Genomic DNA, 23,816 nt, shown 5'->3' on the forward strand with positions numbered 1-23,816 from the left:
GTCATTCCCCAGGGACTGGCCACTCCTGAGATTATGTCCAAAGGACATGAGACAAAGTCTCACTATCCTTGCTTCTAAGGAACACTCTGGTCACACTTCTTCCAGGACAAATCTGTTCTTCAAGCAGTCCATGTTGTTGTTGTTGTTATGTGCCATCGAGTCGCCTGCGACTCATAGCGACCCTGTGAACAACAGCCCTATACCCTGCTCTATCCTGTGCCAATCTTATTGTCTCAGACACACTTATCCCCATTACCCCATGATATATTCAAAATTTTTTGCCCACACCACAATTCTTCCCCAGGCTTCTTTATTCATTGTCTAACTTTAGTATGAAGAGATTGAAAATACCATCCCTTGGGTAGCCCAGCAAATATCAAAAAAGACAAAACAAAAACCACTGTCACCAAATAGATTCCAACTCACTGCATCCAGTTAGGACAAAAGAGAACTGCTCTAGAAGTTTCCAAGGCTGCAATCTTCACAGAAGGAGGCTATCATGTCTTCCTCCCGCAGAGTGGCAGGTGGGTTCCAATTATCAACCTTTCAGTGAGCCACCAAGTGCTTAACTGTTCAGAGTAAGAGTCAAGCCCTTTATCTTGGAAGAGAGTTGCTCCATGCACCACTACCTCTCCTCCTATTTCCACCACTGCAGGGGACCAGTCCCTGGAGCACATCCTCCCTGTCCAACCTGCAGGTGCCTCAGGAAAATGAAAGACCTGACCCTTCCTGATTGGGCTGTCAAAATAGCCTTGAATATTCCAGCCACATGGAATTTCCTAGGTGGCATAAATGGTTAGGTATCTAACCACTAGCTGTAAGGCTGACAGCTCAAACTCAGAAAGTCCTCAGAAGAAAGGTTTGGTGAGCTGCTTCTGAAAAGTCATAACTTGGAAAACCTTACTGCACGCTTCTACCCTGTACACATGGGGTTGTTCTGAGTCAGAGCTGGCTTTCTAGCAACCGAGTAGAACAAGCCCACTATCACCATCTGAGACCAAGGTATTTGCCCAAGTGTGTTTATCTATAGAAGTTCTCCTCACGGACTCTACCCAGCATGCATGCAGCACAGGCTCTGTTTAATTAGTTCACACTTGATAATGGAATCACTTAAATCCAAGTTTTTCCTTTATGACATTCTCAGGTAATGATTAGGTTGAATGGCCTGGGATATTGCCAAGAAAGCTTTTGTTGATTGATCAAATAAATGTAATGCAATTCCAAAAGGTTGCACAAATGTGTACTATGATATCAAACTCACTGACAGTTTCAGATTGACTTCCAAGGAGAGGAGGTGCTCCTTACTGGCAGCGGGTGGAGCTGAAGCCTCACTGGAGGCTATTTTACATTCTTTAATGAATGAATTTAAGGTAATTTCGCTCTTAATAACAACCCCAAGGAATGCTGCCAACACAAGGCATGCAGTTTGAGTCCCTCAGTTGCTCCAAGAGAAAAAGAAGGGCAGTCTTTCCCCCTGCAATTTACAGCCTCTGAAAAGCCACAGGAGGGTCCCTTATGAGTTGGTTCTGACTTGACAGGACATAGCAACAACATCTGTAACATAAGGAGGCCTGTTGGTGTGGTGGTTTAAGTATTTGGCTGCTAACTGAAAGCTTAGTGGTTCAAACCCACTAGCTGCTCCACGAGAACAAGATGTGGCAATCTGTACCCGTAGAGAGTTCAGCCTTAGAAACCACATGGGGTAGTTACACTCCGCCTGCTAGGGTCACTATGAGTCACAGAGACCATATGAATAAACTAGATGGCAACAGGTTTGGTGTTTATTTGTAATGTGGTTTCAAATACCACTGAGGGAGTTTTCATTGCCCTCCTCCAGCTGCAATGGCAATGCAAGCTGCGGAGGGGGCAGGTTTGGCTGTAGGGTGGTGACTGTTGGGGTCAGAAAAGTACACGGAGGTTCAGCACGCTACTCTCTGTCCTCTTTGGTGTATGTTAAAAATGCTCTAAACTGGAAAAAGGGCTCAAGAATTCTGTGAAGAGACTTGGTAATTTTTCCAAAGGCATTTTTTCTCCACGGAAATGAGACTACAGGGGACACTGCATTTTTACGAAGGACTTGTTTGCTTCCTCAGCACAAAAATGGCACATGGAGTAGTTAAAGTCAGCTCACTCCTTCACCTGCCTCACATTTCCCAGGTGAATCCAAAGGTCTCAGAAGCTATGTCCCTAGAGATCAGTTCTGGCACCAGAAGAAGGATGTGTCTAAGATTTTTTAAATTTTTTACTATTTTGTGTATGTGTGCCATCAAATCGGATCTGACTGGTACAGGAGGAGATTGCTCCTCCTTCCCCAGCAGAGCATCTGGTGGATTTGAACCACGTACCTCTGGGATTGAAGTGCAGCTTCTTGCCACTAGGCCACCAGAGTTCCCTGTGCCTAAGATTTTGGCCCGAGTGAGGTATGCATTCCTCCCCAGGGTCAACCCTTACAGAGCAAATAAGCCCTAACCCAAAATATGCAAGTGAAGGAAGACAGAAAAGATAAAGATCTGAGTAGGGACCATTACCTGTTGAAAATGTCATCGTCTTCACCTCCCCAGCCCCAGTAATTATTAGGAAATCCATTGATGGTGAGAAACTGCTCTTTACTCAGAGCAGAAACACCTCCAAAATACTGAACATAAGGCAGGCTGGGAGAAAACACAAAAAGTATCAGTTAGTAGGTTCTGACACTCTCCAGGTAAGGTATGCGGAATATTGAAATAACGGTAAAGTCATCCTTTATTCTCTGGGACTTCTTGAGAAGGAGTTTTTGTTTTTAATCAGGACTTAGATTATCTTAGAGGAATCACAGATACCAAAATGGGACCTCCATCCGTCTAAGAACACAGTGCAGCTCCTGTTGTCCAGAAGATTGAACAGTGGCAAGAGTGGAAGAAACCCAGTCCTCCCTCACTGGCTTGGGAAGCTGCTGTTCACAGCCTTGTGTTCGCTGTGTCCTGATCTTGTAAGATTTCTGGAACCTGATATTACTTTTTTAAAAAATTAATTTTAATGAAAGTTTACAGAGACTTAGGGTTTCTAGTCATTCATTGTTGCACTTTTCTCCCTTCCCCCCCAATCACTCTTCTTGAAAAAAAAAAAAAGAAAAATTCTCTCATTGTTATGCAATCCCTCCCCCCCCCCAAGTCCACTCCACTATGCAGCCTTCACTCTGGACTTCTGTAATGACAAGAATACCCATTCATACGTCCCTTTTAAACAGATCTTAAAAGTGTCTGAAAATCCCTTGTACCCACCTGTCCAGGCCCACCACCCCTTCCCAAGCCAGCCTCATATGCTCAGTCTAGTCTTTCATTCTTTTAAAATGGTGCTGGTTTGCACACCAAGTCTTAGAGTCAAGGTAGTATTTCTAAAATGTTGATCAAAAAGAAATTCTTCTGGGAAATGTCTTCCTTATTCTGACTTAACAAAATGCACAGGACACAAATACATAGTATGAACCTATCCTTTTATGTTTTCATGAGTATATGGGCTCTCATCTTCCTTACTAATGATTTTTTCCCCAATGGTTATCAATAGTGGACTCCTGAGGGATGCGAAATAAGTGCTGATGTGAAGCATGCTCAACCCAGAGGCCACGCAGAGGCCTCGCTCTGGGTCCCCGAAAGCCTGCGATTTCTTGACCACTCTGTGTGTAACCATAAACCACATTCGGGCTCTTACTGAACCCCAAGAGACCAAAGCCCATCACATAAAGTTAAGGAAAACTCTGACTTATATTTTGAGGAAGAAGCCAGCTAAATCACAAAGAATGTGAGATTTAAAAAAAAAAGATGCAGTTATCATTTGCAATTATATTCAGGAATGCTGACTGCAAGTGTCTGCAAGCAAAGGTCCCCGAAGGTTTTCTTTAATGAATCTAGGGCAATTTATGTGTAATTAGGGGTCGTCATTTAGTAGTCAGATCAACCATCTTTTGGCACACCTCACATTACTATTTATACTTGTAATGTTGCCAAGCCAAAAAGGTTGGTCTGTAATCAGTGTTTTTATAGAAATGGACTTCTGACTTAGCTATTTCAAGGGTAAGTATGGGCTAAAGTGGCAAGATGTGGGTTTGCCATCTCTGCTTCTTCCCCTTACAGCCCTGCCCTGTCACCCCAAGCCTGGCTGTCAGGAAAGCAAAGACAGTGGTATGGGTAAGGAATGAGGGGATCACTTGGGCTCCATTTGGTTCATGACCATGCCTCGGGGGAGAAATTAAAAGGGTGTTAGGAAACTGTGTATCTCAAAGAGAAAATGCTACACAGAGTAGAAGGCAAGGTAGGAGGGCACAGTGATTTCTGGAGTCTAAAAATGAAGTGTTAGTTGCATTTCTCTCTGTTTAAGTGGGTTTATAGGCCTGATCTGGAGGAAGGACTTCATACCTAGATTCATCCTCGAGCCCTGACATCTCCAGGCAAGGCAAGATAGAAAGGAATGATGAGAACAAAGAGTCTAGGGAAAAGTACTTAGTGATAGTTCTATCTAAACAAAAGGCCTATTATTGACACAGACTAACCACACACTTAGACTCCATCTACGCCAGAGGTATCTAACACTTGGGGCACCTGCAACACACCTTCTCAGAGCTGTAACTTTACTTGGATGAGGGAGGGAAAGTTAAACACAGAACTGATGGGGATTTAAATGAAAACAATTTTATGCAAATACAAACATGGAACATTACAATAGAATGCCAACTTCAGTTTTCTGTTCTATTTTTTTTAAGATAAAACAGCAACTATAAGGCCATTTTCTACAGCTATAAGATTATTTGGGAGTGTCTGGGAGCATGCCCTGCCTCCACATATCCCTGTGGGCAAAAATCAGGTGGCCTCTTCACCCAGAACAATTTAAGAGAGAATCTGAAGGGCAGGCTCCACAGTGAGGCAGAAGCCTGTGCTCTGCTGAGAAATGTGATCATGTTCCTCTCAAAGCATCATGGACCATCTGCTAAGGTGTCCAAGCCCAGAAAGTCACTGGGGAAAGGGATTCTCAAATTTGTTTTCCAAGTTGTATGGGGAAGAGGAGAGAAAAAGCTGAGAAAACATAGCATCTGTTTGGAAACTAAAAACAAAAGCCATGCTAAATATTACAAACACTTTTCATCTGGATGTATGGAGACTACAGCAATTTCTGGATCCTTCTTCTTTTCCAAACAATAATTAACTCTGGGCTTGAAAAGCATCCATTTTTGGAGGCGTTCTTCCCTAAAATGGGGCTAGTAGAAGAATATGTTCTAGTTGCCATATAAAAGAGAAATACCTTCTATGTTCAGACTCTGGTCAAACAATTCTTACCTAAATCCAAACTTGTCCATGGACACAGAAATGTGCCGTGGCTGTGAAAAGCACCGGTAGGTATTCCGGTCATCCATTGGAATGAGGTCCACATCACTAAACACAAAGCAGTTGTAATCATAGTCCTTCAAGGCCTCTTGAAAGCCAATATTGAGGAGCTTAGCACGATTGAACATGGAGTCTCCATCCTGGGGCAGAAAAAAGAAATTCTATCAGTCAAGTGTCCTTCAGCAGAATACCCACAGTGATACGTCACTAGCTGTGATCATTCGTCCAATCTTGGGCCTTACTTTTTGCCCTCATATAATAAATCAATACTGAACCTCATACTGTGATTCAGCAATCTCACTTCTAGGAAGACATCCTGAAGTTAGATTTACATAAGTGAGATTGACATATGGACAGCACAGTGCACCGAGGGTACACCTTGTAGCAAAAGATTACAAACAATGTTGCAAGCATCACCATGGAACTGGTTAAATAAAACCTGGCACATCCAACAATGAGGTTGAGATTTTTTTTAAGGAAAAGAAAAAAAAAGGAGGAAATGATCTTGTAAGAGGAAATTTAAATACACCCATAATTTATTACACAATTGATAGATGAATTCCTGTAAAGATAAACTGCAAACGTCATACTTGTTAGGTATCTGGAGGACCTTCCCTTTCCCTTCCTAAATGTGTCTTTATTATCACACTGTGTGCCCTCCACGTCTCTGGCAGGTGCCAAACTAGGTGCCAGGGTGGCAATCGTACTCAACCCCTGCTCCAACTGTGCATACATTCTGTGTGTTGGGGCTGGGGAAAAGCAGTGTAGGTACTGACCTCTGGGTCTTGGAGCACCAATCTCCTAGAGCAGAGATATTCATAGTTTAATTATTTCTATATTTTCAGCTTTCCTCACTCAAATATTTGCTGAATGAATCCTGACATTTTACATTTTTATTCACTAAACTCTGAATATGCTAAAAGCTTAATAAGTAGTTGCTGAATGACTGAATGAGTGGTGGATTGGAAGACTGATGGATGGATTTCAACAAATGATGGCAGAAAGCAATCCTTTCTGGGAAGCTTCAGCCGAGAATCTCCTCAGGGGTCACCTCCAGAGTCTCCGCTCTGACACCATGGTCCTACTCAGTGAGGACTGTGTCACCCTTACACCAGGGATTCACAAAACCCTTCTGTACATGTGTTCTCACCCAGAGGAATTCTCATTTGCTGCTCTTGCCCAGCCTCTCCAGCGAATGCTAAGATCGAGGCCATCTACTTTGGGGGGTGGAAAGTGTCCCATAAGGATGTGTAGTTAGTTCATAATCTCAATTTGAGAATTCCCAAAGTCCTCCCTCCACGACCCTGAGAGAAGTCTTGGAGACTGGAGCTCCATATGGCTGCACACGAGTGTGGAGTGCACAAACCAGCTTCAGATGACTAATGCAGGGAAAACAACCATTTAGACAGGTATCAGGACATCAGAAAAGGCAGCCAGGAGAAGAGTTAAGAGAATGAAGGAAGCATACAAGAGCCTCTTTCTTCTGCTCATGACAAAGTGTTCTAATCAGGCATGGCAGAGGAGAAGGCTGCGCCCAAGGGCATACTGTGTTCTTTGGCAGCCCTATCCATCAAAAGGCAACGGAAAAGGCTGTCTTCAGTGAATTCTATGTATTTCATCAGTCAAAAAAATAGAACATACAGAAGAAAATAAAAGCCCTCAAAATTGAGAAACTGCATATTAGAACCTCTGAGAAGTATGTTATTTTAATTTTTCTTTTTCTTAAAAGAAAAGCACACTGCTAATATTAACTAGGAGATGATCAGAGACCAAGCAAAGAGGGTTTTACATGGTGGTGGTTGTTCTTGCTGTTAGGCACCATTGAGTCGAGTACAACTCATAGTCACCCTGTGAATAGATCTGAACCCTTTCCTGTGGCACAGATTTTAATGCTCAACAGCTTTATAACCACCTTCAATTCAACCCAGACTTAGTCCATTCAACCTCCTAAACATTTCCACCTCTTGGTGATGGGGTGGGGGGACGCTGAATTCTGGTGCGAATCAACTTGTTCCTTACCCCATTATTATTATTATTATTATTATTATTCTAAGAGTTACCTTTTTGGCCATGTCTTTACCTGCTGGCATGGCTGTTTGAACTAAACAGAGCCTGAATGCGCGAATGTAAACAGTTTCTCTGTTCCAGGGACTGGGAATCTGAGACTGAATGGAGACTTCTGGAGCCAAGTCCCATGAATGGTTGAACGGGCAGAAAACACCAGCAGAGGAGGCCTGGTCCTATCCCTCTCTCCAGCATGGATATGGCAAGAGCTCATTCAACTCAGGGAGTTACCCCAGTGTCTGCTCCATATTTAAATGTCAATCTTCAATTCCATCCCATAGGAAGGTCCTGTCCTCTTAGTTAATTTTCTAGGCTTCTTGGGGTGAAATGGTGGAGTATCTGGGGTACTTTCTGTTTTTAAATTTTATTTTACTAGTTTTAATGAACATTTACAGAGATTTTGGATTTCCATTCATTCATTATTGCACTTTTTTCTCTACCTGCTCCCCCTCCCCGCCCCTGCCCGGTACTTATCTTTCTTGATGAAAAGAACAGAGCCTGGCACATCAGCCTGCCCCCTCAAAAGACAGGAGACGCTCTTCATTTTTAGGGGGTGAAGAAGACACCCAGCTCTCCTTCCTGTTCCCCGCTCACTGACGACATTCCTCCTGTGGGTCTCCCACTTCACTCACTCAAACATTATCAAGCACACACTTCCAGGCTGAGCTAAAGTGCACAGGCGTGACAGACTCACCCATTTTTATTTCTGGGGTGCTAGATTCCCCAAGTATCATCTTTTGATCTCAGTTTCCTCATCTGTGCCATGGGCATGTTAACAGATAGGTTGTGAAGATTACTGAGACAATTAATGAAAAATGTTTAACATACAATGACCAACAACTATCACCAGTAATGGAACATCCTCTAGAAGTTAGACCTTTCAGAAGGTCTCTTGCTGAGCAGTCAGAGATAGTATAATCCTCTTATGAAACATCTATGTGCAGGCGAAAGACGTTGGACAGGAGGAGAGGGACGGGCTTGACAACACAGACCATTCTATAGGATGAAAAACAGGCCCTAAAAGATGAGGCAAATGAATAATGCAGCAATTGGGGACAAATGGTCTGATCAACGGAATCATCTTAGCCTTTCAATGCAGGTATTATTATCTAGAAGACTAACATCTACTTGAATATTCCTGAGTCCTACATGTGGCTTCCCAAGACAACTATAGCCAGTAGTTCCCTCATTTATGCTCAGCTCCTTGAACAACAATGACAAGATGTATGGGCAGGAATAGCTCTCATATTTCAAGAGAAGGTCCAGGGCTAAGAGAACTCCCACAAAAGTGGGTCTAGGCTCACAAGAGAGCTAAGGGTGGGATGTAAGAAAGCGACAATGACCCATCAGAATGACAATCTTGGGTCTTTGATGATAGGCATGATCCAGTGATCCTTTTAGAAAAATTATTTCTTCCATTCACATTGTGTTTAATACGATCATTCTCATATATTATGTCTTATAATATTAGTCACCATTGATCTATACCCACTATTACCTTATCTTTTAAAGTCTCCACTGGATCTTTCCTAAACCAGTGATTCTTTGAAGAGCTAAAATCAAGACTCATAGATATGAAGCCATAGAATGAACAAGTAGATCCTACATTCAACTCTTCACTTCATCTGATCCCACCATTCAACCTAGACATCCCACCTTCTCTCATGTTTTTATATCTCCTTCCAATCAGCTCTAAGCTTCCTCCCAAAGCCTGCTTTTCTGATAGAGGGGGAATTCATAGAGGATTATGTGAGTTAGCCTGTATCTCATGCTGAGAGTCTCTATGACAGAAGAAAGCCAAAGAGGCTTTTAGAGACCTGTGAAATGTACGTAGTTGGGAAAGTGACGGCTCAGTGAGAGGTGCCATGTGCTGCAAGTAGGCGTTCCTCTGTAGACCGAGCTTTTTAAGTGTGGGCTTCATCTTCTGTCGGCAAGAGTTATACTTATCTCTTCCTTCTAGGACAACAGGCTGCTCATAACAGAAATAGAGGACAGGAAGAAGGCCCAAAAGTACACAAAACCCCCACATGACTGAGCAAACGAAGCTGCAGGAGGGAGACCAGAGAGCAGGCAGAAAGCAAGAACTGCACCAGATCCGAGAGGTGACAGGGGAGAGACGAGGATTCTTGGAATGGACTAGGTACACACAGTGAGGTCAGCTCCAGTCTCACTGTGCTCTGAGACCAAGGCCCAAGTGCGGGGAGCCAGTGATACAGAAGGATCAAAGAGCCTGGGACCTAAGATAGGCTTCAGTACTGTCTGAGCTGACATCTGGATCCTTGGTCTGAGCTTTAAGGCCTGGAAGTATGACATTTCCAAAGTCAGGCAGGGCTGCTGTCCCACTCATCAAACCTCAGAGAAAAGCCTGAAAGCCTTTCTGACTGAGCGTATGTTCCAGACAGGACGTGCATCAATCAGTCAAGCAGAGCAGAAAGAGGCAGTCCCAAGAGGACAGGAGTTTGGGCCAGCTCAGGCATGCAAGCCTGGTACAAAGTGAACAGACAAGGTGAGAGATCAGGTACAGGCCCAAAGGCCAAGCTGCTCAGGAGAGGAAAGTAATTACCCTCAGATATTTTGCACAGCACACTCAGTGCTCTGTAGGTAGAGCTGGGAGGTCAAGGGACACCTTAAGAAGCAGCAGATGGCTCTCCAAGGCTGTTGCAGTGTTTTCCTAGAGCCTTCTTTTACAATAAAGATGATATAAAGACCATATATTATATGGTTCCATTTATACGAAATGTTCCTAAGTAGCAAATCTATAGCAAGAGAAGGATTAGCAGTTATCTGCAGTTGGAGTAAGAAGCCATGGTAGCTAGGGACTCTGTTGCTAATGGGAAGGTTGAAAGTTTAAACCTATGAGCTATTTCACAGAAAAAACGGTCTTGCGGTCTGTTCCCATACAGCCTAGGAAACTCTAAGAGGTAATTGTAGGGCCACTCTGCATCAGAATAGGGTAAAGTTTCTATCTGTTGTTCACAGATTTGCTATCAGGTATAGTCGATGGCACGTAACAACAACAAAGAGCATACACCAGAGCCAGCGTATGATACACAACAATGACAACAGGTCAGGAGTACAGGGGAGCCCAGGGGGCCCTGGTGGCCTAATGGGCAAAGAATTGTACTGCCAATCCAAAGTCATATGGTTCAAATCCACCAGCAACTCTGTGGGAGCAAGATAGGCACTCTCTTCCTGTGTGATTTACAGCCTCTGAAAACCCACTAGAGGATCAGCTATGAGTTGGTTCCAAGCTGATGACACACAACAACAACAACATGGGGGTCTGGGAAGTGATTGGGGTTTTTCTGGATAATAAAATGTTCTGAAATGGACTGCGGTTGTAAAAGTGTAATCTGAATATCATCCTAAAGGCCACTGAGTCACACATTTTAAAGAGGTGACTTATCCCACAGTAGATCTGGTTCTGGTTGTTTCAGAGAGCCAGCTCTAGAGGCAGGAGTGTTCTCTAACCATAAAGATTAAAGCCTCACAAACCCCGAGGGTCAGTTCTACTCCGTGCTCTAGAATCGCAATGTGTCAGAATTGACTTGATAGCAATGGGTTTAGCTTGATTCTAAGAGTATAGTTAAGAGCTTGACTACTAACTGCAGTGTCGTAGAAAAGAAGGCCTGTTGATCTGTCCTTCAACGACCACAGCTATGAAGACCCCACAGAGCACTTCTAATCTACAACACATAGGGGTCATCATGAATCAATATCAACTTGACAGCAACTGGTTAAATTTATTGGCTACGAGTTAACAGCAGCTGGACCTCTGGTTTTTAACCATAAGAATATGGTAGCTCTGAGGTTGGCTGAGACTCTCAACAAGACTTGGATCTAAGACGCAAGCTCTCCTGGAAGGACTGAGCAGAGGAGAGAGTTCTGTGCCAAAATAATTGCTCATAAGGGTGAGGACATGCTTGGCCCCTGCCAAACTGAAAGAAAGGTCAGAACAAAGCTTGAAAACCATGAGACTGCCTTCCAGAACTGAGCATACAGAACAGTCCAGTAGATACCCCCACCCTTCCACCCGTCTGCACAGCAATCTGCATGGAGCCATACTGAGCAATGCCTCCCTCTCTCCTGGACTCGGTCACCATCCTGGGCGTCAAGACTCAGCTTGCTTTCTGCAGAGCATGTTTAGGGTGACATCTAAATCACAGCAAAACATCTCAGAAGACACAAACTGACTTTTCATGAAGCATTCTGGACATTTGTATTAGGAACCATAAAAATACTTAGACTGATTCTGAATCCACTCTCCTGAGGAAATGATCCAAAACAAGCAAATACACAAACACAGAAAAAGGCTCAAAGATGTTCATTACGGTATCACTGAAACTACCGGAAGGCGGAGATGATCTAAAATGCCTGCTAATCGAGGGATGGTTAAGTGAATTACAGTGGAACTATGGAATCAATTACTATGGAGGAATGAGAAGGGGTGATTATGAAGACCATGAAATAACATGGGAAGATGCTGATGGTATGAAATTAAAAGAAAAAAAGCAAGACACAAAAGTATATACACATTCACAGTATGAGCTCAACAGTGGTTTAAGTTAAGGAAGGCCGAGTATTCTAGGCCCCTGCACAAAGGTTGGCTTCCAGAGCCCTCAGTGTTTCCCCAGCGACCCTATGGAGGCCTGGGTTGTCTTTAAAACTCCAGGGCCTGGGGATGCTTGTCTCCACAGTGTCCCCTGAGCAGCAGGGCTGTGACCCTGGGCCTCAGTGCGAGGGGCCTGTAAACGTTACCAGGGTGGCGGCAGAGGTGGTGGCAGCAGTGGCAGCAGTAGTTAGGTCGACACTCCTCTCTCTTGCTCATCCTTTAGAGGAGGCAGAAGGTGGAGAAGAGAAGGTAGGTGGGCAGTAAGAAGCAGATCACAGAGAGGAGCTCCTCCTTCAGCTTGTTTTGCTACAAACAGGATTAGCAAGTAAAGGCAGAGGGGCCCCACTGGAAGGAAAAACAGAGAAAAGAAAAAGCGAGAAGTATAGCAGCAAGAGGGGTGAAGGGCGGGGGGTACGGAAAAGAGAAGTGCACGTTCAAGGCTGCAAAGGGGAAGGGACCCACTCGGATTACCCTTGTTCCAGACCAAAGGCAAAGCCCTTCTAAGCTGTCACTCCCTATTAGTCACCATACCAGTAAGCAGAGAAAAGGCATTTCCCCAGGCAATGTCCAGGGAGGCAGTTACCTGTAATGGGTTCCACATCTTCCTCAAACGAACCAAGAGAGGTAAAAAGAGAGGGGAGAACACAGACGCTCCTAAGCCTTCCTGATCTGCAGCCTGGCCCATCTCGAAAGGAAAGGGGTGCTGCCAGCCAGTGCACACCAATGTGGCTGCAGGCAGCTCAGGGAGAAAACGGGAACAGGGAAGGCAAACAGGACATCAGGACAGAAAGCAAAGCAACTGGGGCTGCAGGCAAAAGCAGCTGTCCTCAGTAATGGGGGACCCACAACTGATCTCTTCCTTGTGTGGGAAGCAGTTGCTTGCCCCAGAGTCTGGTGGGGTGACAGGTGACTCCCTCCTAGAGGTATAGAGGGTAGTCTCCACACTTGGAGGCAAGCAGCCAGGAAGTGCCCTTATACTGTCATTGGAAAACAGTCCACAGACCAAAAGGAAGAGAGAGAAAAAGTGTAAAGCCAAACAGAGACTCTTCAGGTGAATGAGCTGGGCCCCCCATCTCTTCACCTCCCCCAACCTTTCAAGCTGCATCTACAAGTTCACATAACTGGGCGAGCCCCCCAGAGGGTTCTGAGGGTGTGACTCAAATGCTGCAGGACTCACAGCGTTAGCAAGTGTGTGTGGAGTTCATCCCCGTGAGGGAAATTGAGTGTTCTGAGAATAAACATGCCAAGAGGAGGCCTTCATTAGGCCTCAGCTGACCTTGGTCCAAATCCCAGCTCTGCCACCCGCCCCCACGTGATCCAGAGTGAGCGGCTTACCTTGTGCACTTCTCCTCCCTCGGCAGAGGCAATGAGAATAGGTGCTGGCCTCACTGGGTGAGCGGGGATAATCAAAGTTTAAACTGAGTCTGTAAAAGATGCTGAGCCTGCAGGGCCGCCATGGATGGAGCTGTATGTCGTTTAACAAATGCATGGCTAAAGTTGGTTCTTCTGAAAAAAGACTGTGTCACAGGCAGCCTGTGCTGGGGTCAGCAGCGGGCTGGAAACTTTGGGAAAAAGTTAGGGAAGGGGTCATGCATGAGCAGGCCTGCTGGGAAAGGAGTTTCACTTCTAAGACACATAGTCCTGGCCAAAAAAGCAAGAGTGGGTTTAACTAAAACCGACACAGGAACATCCGAGAGCTGCTTCATGATTCAAATCCTGACTACCTGAGTGAGTGCCAATGGCATGTGGCCTGGCAGGCAGACCTGCGGGAGGTCAGGGCTGGAGGGGCATTGAGACAGCTCCACACTGGGGTGGGGGTTGCTGCACAGGGCTAATGAGGCTTGGAGAGTGGTGCTTAAATGATGACCAGAGAGAGAAAGTAATGAGGACAGGGCGAGGAATATGAGGTAGAGGTGAAGGGAGCAGGGAACAGAGGTGGGCCTGGATTGGGACAGAGTCCAGTATGGCTGTGGCAGGTCATGCAGAGAGGGGGCATGGGGAGGAAGAGGCTGGAGGGAAGGTTAGACCATGGAGGGTCTGAGAGGACAAGCTTGGGGCTTCAGCCGTTAGAGCCTTGCCTGTCAACAGTGAAGGGACCCCACAGATTTGAGGGGGAGTGGCATAGTGAAAGTAGGGAGATGCCTGAGCCGAGAGGAGCCACCAGATGTATGAATGGAATGGGCAGAGCAGCGGTGAGTGCCAACCCCTCTGGAGCGAAGGCCTCCTGGGTTATTAAAAACCAGTTAGGCCTGCATTCTCCACCTTTTCTGTGCTTTTTATGACCATTAATCCTACAAACCCTCCATTTATTTACTGAGGGCTAGTTCAGCCAGGTGGAAAGCTGCCTTCCATTTCCGCCCTGAGTGGTTTTCTCAGTCTTCATCCCCCCTCAGTCGGTATGAGGAAGTGCACTGCACAGCCCCACACACTGTAATAATATGTTGCTACCCACCTCCACGGCCAGGGCTGGAAGCTCACCTCGGGGAAAGTGTGCCTCAGAGCATCACCCTGGGTTCAGAGGGGCTGGACATGTAGGGACCCTAATGGGGTTTCCAGAAAACTGATGAGTTATGGAGAGACCCTGAGGACGAACAGCAGTACTTGTTTTTCTCCATTCTGGTTGGTAAAGACCACTGCCACCTACATCTGCACACATATTGTGAGATACGAGTTAGCTGTGAAAATGACTCAAGAGTGGATAGCTAACAGTTTAATATGGGACAGAGGTATAGAGTTTAATACATGATCAATGCTATAGAAACTCATAGGCAGAATATCCCCAACCTCCTGGGATTCAGTCTGCTTTCTGCTTGACACCACTGGGAGGGAGGGTCCTGGTTCTGGTACCAGGAGAGCAGGAATGCAGGAGGCAGGGCGAGCCCAGGGTTTATCACCACAGCACCAGATGGAGGAAATAGGCAGGAAGAGTGGGTGGAGAGGAAGAAAGGGTGATAACAAGAACAGTTAACATTTATTGAGGCTTCACTTTGTGCCAGGCACTTTACAATGTGGTGAGGTAGGTGCTAACGCATGCCCCAAGCCGCCAATGCAGACACAAGGAGCACGTACAGCCTTGAGGAGTCACTGTGTTAACTGGGAGGCACTAAACTTGGGAATGGGGAGTTGGGGTCTCACAGGGTGCCTGTGAGATAGAGCAAATAACAAATAGGGTTTTCTTGACTGTAACCAAATACCCTTTCTGTTACTTATGTGACTTCTTACCAGTCACTTCCTCTCTTAGCCTCAATTTCCGTATCTGTGAAATGGAGCAGTGGTTCTCATACTGTGGTGACTTCGGACACCCTCTAATGATTGGACCGAAAGCTCAGAAAGTGGAGCTATGGGCATGGTTCACTGTGCTCCCATGATGGGAGTGAGAGAAGATGCTGTGTAGCATTTTATGGGGCAGAAGGAGGCTCTGAGCGTTAAAAAAAAAAACCAAAACACCCCAAACAACATTTTGACAACCACTAGACTAGGTACTTCAGGACTGCCTCCCATTTTAACTATTCTTTCTCTCTCATTTCAAAGAAAAGTTGCAGAATAAAGTGTCAAAATGACATGAGGGTTTCTGGTTGGGATAGGGAATTAGAGGAGACAAGAGACTGTAACAAAGCCTGTTGTTTTGTGCCACAGCTCCTAGCAATCCCATGTAGAGTGGAACTGCCCCAGAGACACCATGCTTGGTAAGACAGAAGGTCAGGGTAAGCGCAAGACTCTCAGTGAAATGTACTGACAGAGTGACTGCAGCAACAGAATTGCAAGGGAGGCACAAAAATGGGGTGCATATCTGGTCGCTGTAAGTCGGAACTGACTCGATGGCACCCAACAACAACAATCAGGATTTTCTTGACTATAATCTTCAGAGAAGCAAATCTTTCTTTAGAAGAGTAGTTGGGCAATGAATAAATGGAAATCCAAAATCTCTGTAAATGCTCATTAAAGTTATTTCTAAAAAAAGAAAAGAAAAAGAGTAGTTGGATAGGTTTGAATTGGCCTAACTTTTTGTTAACAGCTGAGCACTTTAACCGCGGCACCATCAGGGTGCCTTCTGATTTATCTTAACAGCTCATCACGTTAATTTGCTTACCTAGTGTTTCCCAAAGGTCCAGTCATATGTTATAAAATTCCTCTCCCCCACTTCTAGAACAGAACCATAAAACAAACTACAGGAAATTCCTAATTTGCAGATGGGGCAGGCTCCAAATGTCCTTACTCTTTCAAAGTTTAAGTTTCTTATTACTACCTTATTATGTGCTCTTTACACATAATCAATCCTACAGCCAGTGAACTTTACTGGAGAGAGGTGGGGCAGACTTCTTGACTTAGTTATCTGAAAGCTCAGACTATATAATTAGATTGGAGATAAAGCAGGAAATAAGAAGGGAAAAGATCCTTCTTAGGTAGAATGTGAGCCCTTGGGAGAGAAAGATGAAGGGACAAGGTCTCTACAGGGTGAAAAAGATGCTGCTGCTGCTGCTGCTGCTGCTGCTGGGGGAGCACTGGCGGCCTAGCCCACAGGAGTTACCCTGATAACTCCAAGGCTGCTCCTTTCTGGTGGTTCAAATCCACCAGCGGTCACATGGGAGAAAGATGGACCACCTCCCGCTGTGCAATCTACAGCCTCAGAAACTCAACGGAGGGTCAGCTACAAGCTGGCTTCAACTCCAGAGTAATGAGATTTATCATCATCACTTCATTGCTGTCAAGTCAGAACCAACTCATCAAAAAATTAAAGAAAAGTAAAAACTCCAAAGATTCCTGATGCTACATAACCAGATGAAGGAGCCCTAGGTGTCTTAGTGGTAACTGCACTGCCAACCCAAAGGTATGCAGTTCAAACCCACAAGCTGCTCTGAGGGAGACAAATGGGAAATCTCCTTCTGTAAGATTTGCTACCTTTCAAAACCCACTGGAGGGGTTACCTATGGGTTGGTTCTGACTCAAAGGTTCACAACAACAATGACAAATGGAGCAGTGACTTAGTGCAATGCTGCCAACCAAAAGATTGGTGGTACAAAGACACTGAGTGGCCTTTGGGAGAAAGACTTGGCAATCTGCTCCTCTTATGACTGTAGCTAACAGTTAGGAAACCCTATGGGCAGGCAGTCCATCTTTCCTACAGGGCCACTGTGCATTTGAATTCAATGATACAGCGACAGACTGATTAAACTGTACATGGGAAAAGACAAGAGAGGGAGGGAGAGCGAGCATTCCCAGCATCCTTGGGTAGGTGATGCAGCAGTGGGGAGAGGGAAGCATTCGTTTAGGTCCGCTCGAACCCACAGTGTGAGTCGTAGAACATTCATCACCAGAGATGATTCTTGGAAAACATTTTTCTGGTCAGAAAGCTGAGGCAACACTGCAACGTGGCTCCTTAATTCTGTCAGGATCCACAAGTGTTCACTGGCATTAGGAAGTGTTCTTTGATGACAGGACTTTCTTAAAAAAATACCTGTTGGTTAGAAGTGGCCTGCATTTTACAGGGCATTTGCCTGTCTTCTCTTAGATCCTCCAAGATGACCTTTTTTTTTAGCTTTACGATGGCCACTACTAATGAACTGAAGGTACTGCAGGAGTGAGACTCCCTTCTCATTGCTCAACCTGATTCTCCCGTTTCTCAGGCCCAGTGTTCTGTTTGGAAAGCGTGCTGTTGTGGTTAGGTGCCGCTGACTCGACTATGACTCACAGCTGTGCACAGATCTGGAATCCTGTGCCATCTCTGTCCTACTCGAGCCCACTGTGGCTGTCACAGGAAAGTGTATTTTGGGAGAAATGTCAGCTAACAGAGAGCTGGTGTTAGCCAGCACAGCAGCCACTGTCCACGTTGTCCTAGTTCTGCTAATTTGGATTCGGGAGGATGGAGCGTGTAGATGGTATAGGACATGTGGAAATCAATAGTTTAAAATTGGAGGGATAGCTCTATCAATGGTACCATAAGAATTTAAGTTGACAGCTACATTTCATCAGTCCAATATTTGTTCTGACTTTATAACTGAACAAGGGAGGCTCACAGTTCCTGGAAAATGCAGTATGTTTGTACATTGGCCCCCTGCATGGTTAACAAACTTGCTGTTAACCAAAAGGCTAGCAGTTTGAGTCTTCCAGAAGGCAGCTCAGGAGAAGCCCTGGCAATTTACTGCTGAAAAATCAGACATTAAATCCTGGGGAGAAAAAAAAATCCAGGGGATCACCTTTGGGCACACCTGGGGTTGCCAGGAGGTTGGAACAGACTCAACAACTGGTTATCTACCATCCAGACTATAGCTGTCTATTTTCTGTCCAGGATGATTTGTGGGAGACCATTGACTATTTTGCTGAGGAAGATGTGACAACATTTTGTTGGATGCCACTCACCCATTGCCATAATAACTGTCAAAGATCGAAAGGAAGTCACCTGGCCTGGCTTATTCCAAGTAATCCCTTCTGGCTCCTGGGAACAGTCCTTCCTCAATCAGATGCTCAGTGCCATTACTTTGACGACAGCTTCCCAATTCTTGCCAGGATCAACATGTGCTCCTTGGCATTAGATAAATGTTCCTTAATGGCAGGGTTTCTTGTAAACAAATGTGTGTTGGCTTCAAATGGCCTGCAGAACACCTACCTATTCTCACCCACAGTTCACAAAATCCTTCCAAGATGACCCACAATTGCCTCGCTGCCTTGCCGGCCGCTTTGTCAGGTCCCCAATCTGTACATCACTCAGCCAAGAGACTCCAACTCAGAAGCAAGAGCTCTGCCTTCCACCTGCTCTTCTCTCTGAGCACCAGCCCCTTTGTAACCAGGCTTGTTTGTTCTTCTGTGCCTGTCAGGCTCAGTTTAGGCACCTGGTCTCTCAGCCTCTGTCTGCTGCTTTTATATCCCAATGGTCATCCTGGTATCCAGAGAGATGCAAGGCTCCTTCCAGCCTTGAAGTCCCATTTACAGGCCCTAGTGATGTGCTTGTCTCTCCTTGCAGTCTTTGAACCTAATTTACACACTGGCTCTTCCACATCACTGAGTTAGCTGTCTTCTTGAGCATCCAAAGCATTTGGTAGCTCCCCTCCTACCTAAGATTTTACTATGTGCTTCTTGCAAGGATCCCACTTGCCACAGAGGCAGCTGGAAGCTTCAGAACAGGTAGGACTGGGTCCTTAACTTCTGTAGAACCTCTCTTCAGCACCTGGTGCAATACTTTGCCATAGCGGTCCTCAAAGATGCTGGAGGGACAGACTGTTATAGCCGACTTTTCTTCTGGTCCAGAGGAAGACCTTGACTTTGATTGGAAGCTGTAAACTCCCATCATACTTAAACAGATTCAGACTTTATCTTGAAATGAATCAGATAATGGGCCTTTCAGAAATATACATACTGTGTCTCTTCAAATGCATTTCAGTGACACTTGGTACATAATTAAGTTAGAAAGATGTGATTCTACCCAGGAGGTCACCGTTTATATAAAGATATAGCAAACGAGTAAAGATGTGGATTTAAGTGTTTGGAAAAAACTTGAAATAACAAAATCAATGCTTAGAAAAACAACCACATTCCTCATATAGGATGGGAAGGAGCAAAGTTACGGCAATAAAAATGCCTCTGGTCAACTTTATTCCCTAAGTTGTGGTGGTAAAGGCTGACATATCTTTAGCATTAGATTTCTTGTTGTCAGCTGATGCCATATACAGATCAGACAATATCCCCTTCTTTCTCATATACAGATCAGACATACAATATATTCTTCTTTCATGGGCCCACCCCAGTCCACATGACTCTTGCCTAGTCCACAAGTCAGACTTCCTCAGATATTTTGCTAGAGGCTAGCACGCAGGCACCCAGCCTGAAGTTGGGCACTATGTCATCTGTGGATGCCCCAAAAGACATAAGAATGTGACTCAAACTTCTGAGTTGCCAAATAGACTGATATAAATGTGGATGTTGTTTTTAAAAATAAAATGGAAAATACACAATCACCTTAAGACAGGAAATTATCGGTGCTTGACTCTCAAAGAATTAGGGCTGCATTTTTTTGCCTCTGAATTCTTCTGGAAAATGACTTACAAACCAACAAACCACAACAGCTCAGCAATATCACTTGGCTAAAAGAATTGATAATAACACACTGTATGTTGCTCAGCTAATCTGCACCATTAAAATAAAGATGGTAGGAGGCAGTAGTGTTGGCTCCTCGGTTGAAAATAGTAAAGTATCTGTAAAACCGTTCCTTTCTTCTATCCCCATTACTGACATGCACACATATACATGTCCACGCACACACTCACTCATGCACTCTCTCCCTCCCACTCCCTCTATTTATTTTCCCAGACCTCACCTGGTTGATAACATAGATGCCATAATCCAACTGCTGGCGCTGCAGTACTGGGTGCAAGTAATACAGCCAGTACTTGAGGTGTTCTTGCCGGTTGCGGAATGGAATAATGATGGCTACCTTGTGAGGAGAGACGCAGTTCCTGGGAGCATAGCGGCCGCCCACCTTTACCTCCGGGTTCTGTTCTGCCACACGCTGTAGGTCCACAGCCATGTTAAACTCGATCATCATGGGGCCAACTGGAGAAGTGAAGGGAAGAGGTTAGCAGGCTCCCTGCTCCGTCGGTGGGTCGGCCATCTAGGACACAGGCACGGAACTGACCCAGTCTGACAATGGGGAAGGTATTCACATATAGGCATCCCCTTGGCCATTCTGGGAAAACCCCGGGCACTCTAAGACCTGGGTCCCAGGAAGCACCTCCACCCCGAAACAAACCCGGACCAATGGTTACCCTACCTGGCATTTCCCATATCCTCCGGACTCTTATTTCTCATTTATAAAATAGAAATGCAGATAGTAATTGCCATTTATGCTTTGAGAAGCCCTGGTAGCATAATGAGTTATATGCTGGACTGCTAACTGAACAAGGCCAGCTGTTCAAATCCATCAGCTGCTCTGCAGGAGAACAAGGAGTCAAGTCTGCTCTCCTGAAAAGACAGTGTGTTGGAAATCTGATGGGGGGTTGTTATCAGTTTGAATCAACTTGACAGCAGGGGCCGGGGGGTTAGGGTACACTTCAATAGGGGTTTTTGGGTAGACTTCAACAGGATTGTTTTAAGGATCAGATAATTGATGAAAATATTTCATTTCAAAGTTCTAAGGTTGAGAACTAAGAGGCCACTTTTCAGTCAAAAAAAAAAAAAAGGACAGAGGTTGTAAAATAAGCATTAACTACATGAAGACCATGCTCTTTCAAGCTCAACTACATTAAACTGTAAGGAAAATAAGTAAAACAGGGAGGGCCAGGGAAACCGGATGAATGAAAACAGGGAACCCAGGAGGAAATAGGAGAGTGCCAACACATTCTGGGGACTACCACCAATGTTTTGGAACAGTTTGTTTAATCATTGACCAGAAAACTAGTCTGCTTTGTAAACGTTCCTTTTTTCATATGTGTAATTTTTTAATTGTGATTTTAACAAAAGTTTATGGAAAACTTGGATTTCATTCATTGTTTCACATTTTTTTTCCCTAGCACCCGCCCCACAGTTCCTTTTTCTCTTACAAAAATTCATTCATGGTTGCTCATAAATCTTCCTTTGAAACACAATAAAATGTATTTCCTTTTTAAAAAAAGAGAAACAAAACACCACAGAAAAGAAAAGGAAAAAAAAAGCCATGATTGAGACCTAACCACTATTTCCTGGCCTGTAAAAATAACATCCTGACTCTGAACTGCCTAAATTGGGGAAGTGGGTACTCAGCTAGGCCAAAGTGAGGAAATCAGTCTCAAATGAGAAGGTAACAGGGAATGGCAGGAGGAACTCATGTTTCAGGAAGGGACCTGATACACAGGTGAAACAAGTAAGACCAAGGAGGAGACTCAGGCTTAGACGTGAGAAACGAAGTAGCCAGAAAGAATGTCAAAGTTGAACACTTACATCAGTGCAGACAAAAGGAATAAAGAAAGGAAGGCAAATCAGGAACGACCTGGAAGAGCAGAGACCTAGATGAGAGAAACAAGTTAGGAGGAGGGCATTTGGCTTAGAAGGAAAACTGGTGAAATCTGGAGACAAGACTCGAACCTAATTCTCTCGGTACTCCTTATAAACTAGACTTTCTCAAAGTGGGTTGCAGGGCCCACTAGTCCCAACAAGACACGGGAAAAAGAAACTCCTGGTCAGATAAGGATGGGAGCCCTCCCTGTTAACTATTACTTCTGCAAAGTCGATGCACATCAAAAGCTCTGAGAAGTTGGGCAGACAAGGAACTGGCTTCATTTTATTCTAGACTGATATCTACAAATTCCCAAACCCATTTGGCCACAGATGAATTTTCTCAGGAAATACACCTTGGGAACAGTTTCTCCAGAGTAACTTTCTTGGCCTTTGACACAAATAAGCTGTAAGAGAAAGAGATTGAGAGCACTCAGGTGATGATGACTGTAATCACAAAGCGAAGTTCATGTGAAATGTGTTGGTGGGACGGCCAGGCCTCTGCCTACCTTGCTCATTTATTAAGACGTGATTCCCCAAGACCTTAGCCCCCAGGGACCAGAGAGCTTCTTGGAATGAAACACACACAAGAAGAACAAGCTACAAGCCTTGCTCCTCTCACACCTGCCAACAGGTGCATCCGAACCCATCGAATTCCTCCTTTCCTCTTCCTACCTCACACCTTCTCTCACCCATCACCATGGACCTCTCTCATTCAGGTCACTTGCTATTGAGATATAGCTCTTACTCATTTCCTGCTTAAACTTTAAATGATTCCTTGCCAGTTCCAAGGGAAGGCCAACATCCTGAGTTTAACAAGGCCTTTCAGTTTCAGCTCTGTCCACCACCTTCCCCATTCTTGGAAATCATGCCAATGATTTTTATCCTTGGCATTTTTATCCTATCCAATCATTTTTATCCTTGGCCATAAATACTGCTCCTCTTATCTTCTAACCAGCAATGCATCTTTCAAGGTTCATTTAAATATCACCCACTAAAGAGGTCCTTTTAACCCTTCCTATGGACTGCTAGGAAAACAAACAGATTCATCCTAGAGAAGGTTAAACCGGGTGGTTCTTTGGAGGCAAGGATTCTGAGGCTCCGTCTAACATACTTTGGACATGTTGTAAGGAGGGACTGGTCCTTGGAGAAGGACATCATGCTTGGGAGGGTGGAGGGACAGCGCAGGAGGGGAAGACCCTCTATGAAGTAGACTGATTCAGTGACTGGGATAATCGGGATGGGAGTGTCAGAGGCAGTGCGACTGGCACAGGACAGAGCAGAGTTTAGGGCTGTTGTACATAGAGTCGCTATGAGTCGCAAGCGACCTGACAGCACATAACAACAACAACTGTCTACTCCCACAGATTCCCATATAAATATCCACTAAGGTAGCTATTTCATGAATATAGGCCAGAGTCTTATTAAAGTTTCAATCTATTTTTTTTTCTCATTTGCTCTCTTTATTACCACAGAACTCAGACAGTAGATATGGTGGGTCAGGAAAGGGGCCCCTTTCGGCCTCCAAGAGCCCTGGCTGGCCCCTGGCCATCCACCTGAGAGACAGGAGATGTAGAGGTGCCTCACACATCAGTACCTCCCACCACTGATGTAGCCTCACCTTCCCAAGGCATCCATAGGTCTCTAGAACTAGGTCAGTGGGTCCCCTGGACTCATTTTCTCCAAACACCCATCCACTCATCAGTATCACAGACCCTCAGACTCTTGGGTCCCGCCCATGGATCACCCCTACTTGGGAGATCCTGAGAAAGAGCAGGTGAAGGATTACAAGGAGCCTAGGGATTTTTTTTTAAATTGTGATTTCT

The 23,816-nt window shown here is 45.0% G+C and overlaps 1 protein-coding gene across 1 annotated transcript in view; it reads right to left on the reverse strand.

Moving 5' to 3' along the window:
- The window catches only part of B4GALT1 (UDP-Gal:betaGlcNAc beta 1,4- galactosyltransferase, polypeptide 1), a 67,872-nt gene that overhangs the window by 1,376 nt on the left and 42,680 nt on the right, over positions 1–23,816 (reverse strand). The window contains exons 2-4 of the mRNA XM_006898496.1: positions 20,339–20,574; positions 5,307–5,494; positions 2,529–2,651 (exon numbers count right to left, since the gene is read on the reverse strand). Of these exons, the coding sequence (XP_006898558.1) occupies positions 2,529–2,651; positions 5,307–5,494; positions 20,339–20,574 (547 nt within the window). The remainder of the gene's footprint in view (positions 1–2,528; positions 2,652–5,306; positions 5,495–20,338; positions 20,575–23,816) is intronic.

Source organism: Elephantulus edwardii, unplaced genomic scaffold (genome assembly GCF_000299155.1).
Source record: "Elephantulus edwardii isolate Elephantulus edwardi_28Jun2011 unplaced genomic scaffold, EleEdw1.0 scaffold00232, whole genome shotgun sequence".
Lineage (NCBI taxonomy): Eukaryota > Metazoa > Chordata > Mammalia > Macroscelidea > Macroscelididae > Elephantulus > Elephantulus edwardii.